The 9,653-nt window shown below is 31.4% G+C and overlaps 1 protein-coding gene across 4 annotated transcripts; it reads right to left on the reverse strand.

The window, feature by feature from the left end:
* Positions 1-218: 218 nt before the first annotated feature.
* On the reverse strand, positions 219-8,285 carry LOC110630334. 4 transcript variants are annotated; one of them, XM_043950019.1, is made up of 5 exons: positions 7,966-8,285; positions 7,384-7,643; positions 7,157-7,312; positions 6,692-6,892; positions 219-272 (listed from the first exon to the last, which is right to left on the reverse strand). In XM_043950019.1, the coding sequence occupies exons 2-5, from the start codon at positions 7,588-7,590 to the stop codon at positions 267-269; spliced, it is 570 nt and encodes a 189-aa protein (XP_043805954.1). In that variant the 5' UTR covers positions 7,591-7,643; positions 7,966-8,285; the 3' UTR covers positions 219-266. The 4 variants fall into 4 exon arrangements, with proteins under 4 accessions (XP_043805954.1, XP_043805925.1, XP_043805933.1 ...); XM_043949990.1 differs by lacking the exon at positions 219-272 and adding an exon at positions 1,717-2,352; XM_043949998.1 differs by lacking the exon at positions 219-272 and adding an exon at positions 4,775-5,053 and having other exon boundaries at positions 7,966-8,284.
* Between the last annotated feature and the right edge of the window lie 1,368 nt (positions 8,286-9,653).

Consider the following 9,653-nt stretch of genomic DNA (forward strand, 5'->3'; position numbering starts at 1 on the left):
TAGTAGTGAAATAGCCTAACCCATACCTAGTGATGTCACTACTCTAGCTATGGGTTTGACGATGTTACATACAGGGTTTAACCGTTCAGAGATATTGACTACATAATGTCATACCATACCATAGTAGAGAAGAACTAGAAGAAGCCCCATATGAAAGTCGAGCTAACTACAAAAGTCAAACCTTCCCCTGAGTTCTTTTTGAAGCATGCTTACAGAATGAAGAATCAAAACTCCTCCCAAAGCCTGTTAACTAATTCCTTCGGCTCTTATGGCTAACAACAAATGGACAAAACATTAATATTTATCAAATATATTAATTAGAAAATAAGTATACTAATACACACGCAATAAAACCATTAATTACTTTTAAAATAATCTTTAGAAGTAGATTTGAATTCCACGCACAAGCAATTATCAATCAACATATTTTCGAAACATGCATCTATCTTCTAATCTCAAACAAAAAATGTTCAGAAAAGGAAGAAACCAACTAATTTGATTAGTACAGCCTCAACAGATCTTTTAGCATTTATTGTCATTTTCTTTCCAAGACACGTTTAGGTACCAATCTCAATAGAGGTAAAAAAATCTTGGAAAAAGAAAAGGCATCTAACAACTTTAAGAACATCCACAACAAAACACTATTCGGAGACAGTATCAAACAAGTCTAAACAGTAGATGAAGATCCAAAAATCAGTGATTACTTGAAGCAAAGCCAACACACTAACATACTACCACCGATATACTCGGGTTTTGAAGCAAATTGTCCGTTAATGAATTGGGTAAGTTCTTTGCCTCAACCTTCCACCAATTTATTTATGTGACATCTACAAACTGTGGCTTCTTTTTCTTTGCAATGGTTGATGTGTAATCTACACGATGATGCTATATTAGCAAAGGCTGTTGTGGCAATCAAGGGACTAGCGGCCGCGAGTAAGAATAGTGAGGCAACAACAATGACGAAGATTGAAATCCAGGTCATGAAATGATCATATTCACTCATAACAAGCTCCCATCTATTTCTAGTTTACCCTTTCTTGATAAATATAAGAGATGAAATTTGAATTAAGTATATATTTTAACCAATTAGAATTGAAAACTATAAAATGGTTGGCTTTGGAAGGAACTGAATCAGTTGATCGATGAATGAAATAGGAGTTAATGAGCATGCACACCCCACATGCCATGTCAACTTCCAAGAATATAGATGATGAAAATTGCAGGAAAGCTATCTAAGAGGTTAAGGCTGATAAAGTTTACATTAGTGGTTTCTATCAAAGAAAGACAATGTTTCTATCACTGGTTCAAGTTACAAACAAGTCATGAGCATATTATTGTGTATGCTTTTATCCAAGACCATGAGTTTACTGTTAAAAATTTATTACTTTAAAATGTTATTATATGTTCAAATTAAGGCTTTGTGCCAAGGGCCTAAGGCTGAAGGTTTCAATATATAATATGAAAGTTATGCTTGGTGGAGACATACTTTCATTGAGTTACATAATGAGACTATAAATGAGAGTTACACGTGAAGTAAGTGGCATTGTTGCTTGCTGCAAGGACTCAACTCTGCCATAATAATTATTCAATACAAAAGGAAAACCAAAGAATAAAGAAAAGGGGAGGATTGTCAGACAATGGCATATGGTTGATATGTCACATGATTCAATAAGCTTTTTAGTTATATGACAAAACGCATTTTATTTCATGCCCTAGTTGATACATTGATTACAATGTTATTTTCTATTTGCTCAATTTATTTGACATTATTATTGTTATTCCATACCCCAGCAACAGAAATGCCAAATAGACAACATATAGCTGAGATAAAACTACTGTAAGAACATAGTTGATTAGATGAATAGATACAGTAATCTAAAATAACAAATTACCTCCTCTTTTTTATCTTTTCTGAGCCTGAAAATCTCAATATCAGCATTGGCGTCAGAACCGGTAAATGGATCCCAAATGACCCTAGTTTGATACTTTTTAGTTTCCTTCATAGTCAAGTCTTTAGTTTCAAAAGTTATGTAATATAGAAAAGGTTGAAAAGTGGTTGCTATAATAACTTTAACGACTTCGAGATTTGCCTCCTGTATGCTACAAAATTCTCTCTGTGTTTTTTTAGCAATTCGTCTTCGCATTCATCTGAATAATCAATCCATTCTTTGTTGTCTTTATCTTCAGCCTTTGGTTCCTTAGCAGACCTTTCGTCGAGAAAGCCATCTTCAATCTTTGATTTCTTCTATGGTGATTCGTCACCGTCTTCCTTCTTTGGATGATGGATATTGGAAGCCATGATGCACAAAAATGGTACAAAAGAGAGATGGCAATACTCACAAATTAGAAACCCTAAGAAAACAATAGAAAAAATAAGTCAGAGTGTCATCATTTATAGAACAGAAAAAGAATGAGAAACAGTATCCGGTAGGGTACCTGAACCCGAACACAAACATTAACATTTCAATAAAATTCACAATCGCATTTCAATTTGATAAAACAACTGTAAATTCATTCAGAATAGTGTTAAATTTTTAATGAATTTCATAATACAACCCTCAATGCATTCGCATTAAATTGAGAGTTTGTAACAATTAAAAATAATTTTAATTACATACCTACTCCTCTAATTCTCAATTCAAAAAAAAAAATTTAATTACAAATGATCTTGTCATTAAAAAAAAAATTAAATATTAAATAATCTATCTTTTCCATTAATTATACAGATATATAAATAACTTTAAACAAATTCAACCTAAATTTTAATAGAGTATTTATTTTATAAATCTTATAATACTTCATGGGAATAAACACATGTAAAATTGATATATTTTTCACTAGAGATATGTGAAAAAATAATCAGAAAAATTATGCCAGTTAACATGATTGTAATGTATTTTATGAATGTTAGATGTGTTACAGTTATTTTTGGGAACATTTGCAAGAATTCTTTTATTGTATATAGATGAGAGATTGACTCATCTCTAGAAATATTTAAATACTAAGATTGAATTCTCATCTTAAAATAATTTAATTATGTAATTAATAAAAAGTAAGTGTAAATAAATATTGAAACTATTTAAAAATAATTAAAAAAAATTTTCGCATATTTCAATAAATTTTAAATTTTTATAACGACTATAATGCATAATAAATTTGTTAATCAATTAGTCACCAAAATTTATCAATATGGAGCAAGAGAATATAATTATGATATTAAAAATAAATTTATGAATGTATTTCAAAACTTTTGTATAAAATTAAGGACACCGTTTTTGTTCATATGAAAATATATGTTTTTATAAAAAATAAACAAACAATACGTTGATATGTCCAAACAAAATGCAAAAGACTATATACTAATTAACTATGGAGAGAAGAAAAACTCAATATTAAGAAGCAAAAATAGAAGAAAAAGAAAAACAAAAGAAATTTCTCTCTCTAATTTCTTAAAATTTCTTTTAAAAATAGTATCACTCGTCGTGATTTGAAATCACAAGTTTTAATTTTGAAAAAAGAAAAAATGAAACGCTTTCGATCTTATTGAAATTTACTGTATATTGAGTATTTGATATTTGAGTAAATCTAAAAATAAATGTACCATTTATATTTGGCCAAACATTATAATTGTAAACAATTCAAATTTTACAAATTGACGTTTAAATATTATGCTTATTGATAAACAAGTGCTGGTTTTACAATTTTATAGATTGTATCTAATATTTTAATTATTTATGACTAAACCCTTGTTCTGTTACCAATTAATTTTTAATTATTTACTAATGAGCAATTACTTTTAGAAATTGAATTTTAAATATTATAACTACTTATAAATAAAACCATAAAACCTTATATTTGTAAATTGACACAAATATTAGAAATACTTATAAGTTTTTATATTTTACAAATGTATTTATGAATAAGCCCAATGTTTATATTTCTAAAATAACATATTTGATAAGACAAGTGAAATATTTACAAAACAGATTATGTATTTTCTATAATCTTGAATTGTGAAAAATAATTTTGAATTAAACTCAACATATTCTAACACATTAAAATAATAAAAATGTTTTACTAAAATTAATTTCAACAATATTTAAAAGTTACTTTAGCTCTTACGATATAAATATCTATAATAAAGAACTATTTAATGATTGAATATAAAATTCCAATGACCATATTATAACTTATCATTGGAAAATGCAAAGGATTATGATATATGTTTTTTTTATACAATACGCACATATTACAATATTTTATAGTTAATGCAAAAACAAAAACAACTACATCATAATTACTTCAAATGACCACCCAAATTTTATAAATCAATCATAAAATTTATTCAAAAATAATTAAAATATTCAACACCAATTTGTCAAATACACTTGCTTGTGAATACAAAAAATATTTTGGAGACGCAATACAAATAGTATTTACGAGTAAACTCCAAACGATTTAATGCTATATTATCAATGGAATTTCCATGCATCATAAATTCCAGAGGACTTATATTAAGCCTTAAAATATAGTTTAACAATCATATTGCTCTTGATTCTTTTCCAAGTTCTGCAAACGAACTTATCAAATATACACAAAATACAAACCCTCCATTTAAAAAACACTAAATAAAAACTTCCAAATTTTAAAATACATCAAATAAACAATTACTTCCAATCTCATGTGTTTTTGTCATCGCATATCGTATGTAAACCTTATGCACTAGATAATTTTTGCCCGCAGCTATAACTGAACTTTAATTAGAAGCAAGTCATGTCTAATGTCTTTTTATCAAACTTTCAAAGATTTTGCATTACAATAACAAGAACACGTCTTACGAGTTTATCGTAGTAGAGAATAAACTTTAGTTGATATGCCATCTCCGATTATCCATACCATACCATAGTAGAGAAAAACTAGGAGAAACCACATACGAAAGTCAAGCTAACTACAAAAGTCAAACCTTCTCCTGAGTTCTTTTCGAAGCATGCTTACAGAACGAAGAAACAAAACTCCTCCCAAGCTTGTTAACTAATTCCTTCGGCTCTTATGACTAACAAGAGATGGGCAAAACATTAATATTTATCAAATATATTAATTAGCAAATAAGTATACTAATACACACGCAATAAAACCATTAATTACTGCTAAAATAATCTTTAGAAGTAAATTTGAATTCCACGCACAAGCAATTATCAATCAACATATTTTGGAAACGTGCATCTATCTTCAAATCTGAAACAAAAAATGTTCAAAAAAGGAAGAAACTAGCTAATCAAATTGGTACAGCCTTAACAGATCTTTTAGCATTTATTGTCATTTTCTTTCCAAGACACGTTTAGGTACCACTCTCAATAGAGGCAAAAAAATCTTGGAAAAAAAAAAAAGACATCTAACTTTAAGAACATCCACAACAAAACACTATCCGGAGACAGCATCAAACAAGCCTAAACAGTTGATGAAGATCCAAAAATCAGCGATTACTTGAAGCAAAGCCAACACACTAACATACTACCATCGATATACTCGGTACTCAACCTTCCACCAATTTATTTATGTGACATCTACAAACTGTGGCTTCTTTTTCTTTGCAATGGTTGATGTGTAATCTACATGATGATGACAGATTAGCAGAGCCTGTTGTGGCAATCAGGGGACTAGCGACTGCGAGTAAGAATAGTGAGGCAACGACAATGAGGAAGATTGAAATCCAACTCATGAAATGATCAGATCACTCATAACAAGCTCCCATCTATTTCTAGTTTTGCCTTTCTTGATGAATATTAGAGATGAAATTTGAATTAAGTATATATTTTAACCAATTAGAATTGAAAACTATAAAATGGTTGGCTTTGGAAGGATCTGAATCAGTTGATCAATGAATGAAATAGGAGTTAATGAGCATGCACACCCCACATGCCATGTCAACTTCCAAGAATACAGATGATGAAAATTGCAAGAAAGCTATCTAAGAGGTTAAGGCTGATAAAGTTTACATTGGTCGTTTCTATCAAAGAAAGACAATGTTCTATCAAAGAAAGACAATGTTTCTATCAAAGAAAGACAATGTTTCTAACACTGGTTCAAATTACAAACAAGTCATGAGCATATTATTGTGTATGCTTTTATCCAAGACCATACTTTTATCCAAGACCATGAGTTTACTGTTAAAGATTTATTACTTTAAAATGTTACTATATGTTCAAATTAAGGCTTTGTGCCAAGGGCCTAAGGCTGAAGGTTTCAACACATAATATGAAAGTCATGCTTGGTGGAGACATACTTTCATTGAGTTGCATAATGAGACTATAAATGACAGTTACACGTGAGGTAAGTGGCATTGTTGCTTGCTGCAAGGACTCAACTCTACCATAATAATTACACAATACAAAAGGAAAAACAAAGAATAAAGAAAAGGGGAGGATTGTGTCAGACAATGGCACATGGTTGATATGTCACATGATTCAATAAGCTTTTTAGTTATATGAAAAAATGCATTTTATTTCATGCCCCAGTTGATACATTGATTATAATGTTATTTTCTATTTACTCAATTTATTTGACATTATTATTGTCATTCCATACCCCAGCAACAGAAATGCCAAACAGACAGCATAAAGCTGAGATAAAACTGCTGTAAGAACATAGCTGATTAGATGTATAGATACAGTAATCTAAAATAACAAATTACCTCCTCTTTTTTATCTTTTCTAAGCCTGAAAATCTCAACATCAGCATCAGCGTCAGAACGGGTAAATGGATCCCAAACGACCCTAGTTTGATATTCTTTAGTTTCCTTCGTAGTCAAGTCTTTAGCTTCAAAAGTTATGTAATACAGAAAAGGTTGAAAAGTGGTTGCTATAATAGCCTTAACGACTTCGAGATTTGCCCCCTGTATGATTGAAATGATTGTCATTAATACTGAGTATACCTTAAAATAGTGAAATACAATAAAAAATGCCTTTGAGGCACAAAGAGCAGCTAGAAAGATGGAAAAAAAACAGTGTCAAAATTGTAGGCATTGTGATTTCTTAAAATCTGTGTTAGCAGAAAGAAAAGCCATTAATTTACACAATAATTTCTAATCAATAGTAACAAATTATTCAATTATATAATATCTAATCAATAGCATAAAATTTATATTATACTGAGTCACCTTTTCATTCTCTTTCCTAACAGCAAAGTCAAGGGCATCATTGACCCATTCCGTGCACATAATATCATCACCCAGATGGATGCGTTCACCAACAGTAAGCCAATCCCATGTCGAGGGACAAGTCATTCGCGCGGGCCAATAGTCGTGTTCAAAACCCTGTACACAGCTTGCCAAAAGAATTGTAAGAGAAAAAAACTTATAAATACATTAAAAGACTAGTAAATTACCTCGCTTGCTGCAAAATCCTCTTTGTATTTTTTTAGCAATTCCCGTTTGTATTCATCCGAATAATCAATCCATTCTTTGTTGTCTTTATCTTCAGCCTTTGGTTCCTTAGCAGACCCTTCGTCGAGGAAGCCATCCTCAATCTTTGATTTCTTCAATGGTGATTCGTCAAAGTCTTCCTTCTTTGGATGATGGACATTGGAAGCCATGATGCACAAAAATGGTACAAAAGAGAGACTGCGACACTCACAAATCAGAAACCCTAGGAAAACAATCGGGAAAACAAGTCAGAGTGTTATCATTTATAGCACGGAAAAAGAATGAGAGACAGTAGCGTGTAGGCTACCTGAACCCGAACACGAACATTAGCATTTCAATCAAATTCATAATCGCATTTCAATCTTCAAAAACAACTATAAATTCATTCAGAATAGTGTTAAATTTTCAATGAATTTCATAATACAGCCCTCAACGCATTCACATTAATCTTGGCATTTCCAAGAATTTCAGAAACCCACGTCAATAGATCTAAGAAATCTCGGAAAGCACACATCTGAAACCACAATCTTAAAATCCATACAAACCTGCAGTGACTGAGGACGCGGCAAGGAGCAGCGACAGCGTGATTTAGGAATAGGACCAGAAGCGAGGAGCACTGGACGGCAGCACTGGACAGCGGAAACAGCGACGAGGACCAGAGGAAGCGGCGGAGAAGGGCGAAGAGGCAACCAGGCCCAGCCGACGCAACAACGACTTTGACAGCCTCAAGGATGATTGGCGGAGCGCGGAACCAGAGGGAGAGGTTGAGATTCGAAGAGGGGGAGAGGGGGACGGGAGGGGACAGGCGACAGAGTTGAGAGAGAAATGTGAGGGTGGGGGATTTAAGGGTTTTTTTTATGACGAAGGGTCTAACTGTTCGGTCATTTAGTTGGGAAAAATTTCAAAGATTACCCTGTAAGACGCTTTTTTCAATTTAGAGTTTTTCTAGAAAAAATAAATAAATAAATTTAGAATTTATAACGATTAAAAAGAATTTTAATTATAAATGGTCTTGTCACTTAGAATAAAATTTAAAAAATTAAATATTAAATATTAAATAATCTATCTTTTCCATTAATTATATAGATAGATAAATAATTTTAAATAAATTCAACTTAAATTTTGATAGATTATCTTCTTTATAAATTTTATAATATTTTATAGGATAATCACGTATAAAATTGAAATTTTTTTTATGAGAGATATATAAAAAAATAATAAAAAAATTATACTAATTAATATGATTGTAATGTATTTTATAAATGTTAAATGTGTTGTAGTTATTTTTAAAAATATGAACTTTTTGTAAAAGTTTTTTTAATGTATGTAGATGAGAGGTGCGTGAATGTTCAATGTGTTGCATTAATCTTTTGGAAACTTGATTTATTTGCAAAAGTTCTTTTAATATATGTTGGTGAGAGGTTGACTCATGTCTAAAAATAATTTTTGTGATTATTCTTTTTAAGTAGAATATTCAGGTTGAGTTCTCATCTTAAAATAATTTAATTATGTAATTAATAAAAAATAAGTGTAAATAAATATTGAAATTATTTAAAAATAATTTAAAATTTATTTTTTTTAAAGTACTACACGATTTCAAATGGGTACCAAAAATACGGACCCATGATATTTAGTATCTGTAATATCCGGCTATACTCCGGTATCGGAATCCCTACCGTCCGGTGGGATCTCGGATGTCGGAGGCCTCTAGAAGGGTAAAATTATGTTTTTCTAAAATATTTTCATGTATTTCATGTTTTTAAGTAAGAAATTAAATGAGTTTTTACATGAATCAACCTAGGAGGAAGACCCAGGTTCGGCCGCGCGAACCTTGATATTCGGCCGCCGAACATGCATGCCTTCGGATGGACTTTAGGCCCCCGAAAACTTGAGTGAGGGAAGTGCAGGTTCGGCCGCCGAACTTCAAGTTCGGCCGCCGAACATTACATGCATGCGGAGGCACGTTCGGCTCCCGAAAGTGGCCTGGCCAGCCACTATAAAGGGACCCCTTGGTCCGAACGGGCGAGGTTTTCTCCCCATTTTCAGCCAAGGTAAGCTTCTGCCACCCTCATGATGATTTTGAGTTCTTCTTTCCAATCTTTCATGATTTTTACAAGTTTCCACCTTTGTTTTGAAGATTTTTGAACTTTAGAGCAAGTTTAAAGCTTGGAGACCCAAGGAACTAGATTTCTCCTATCTCCAAGATTAGGATCGTTCTTCCTCTCGATCTTTT

The sequence above is a fragment of the Manihot esculenta genome, chromosome 1 (assembly GCF_001659605.2).
Source record: "Manihot esculenta cultivar AM560-2 chromosome 1, M.esculenta_v8, whole genome shotgun sequence".
NCBI lineage: Eukaryota > Viridiplantae > Streptophyta > Magnoliopsida > Malpighiales > Euphorbiaceae > Manihot > Manihot esculenta.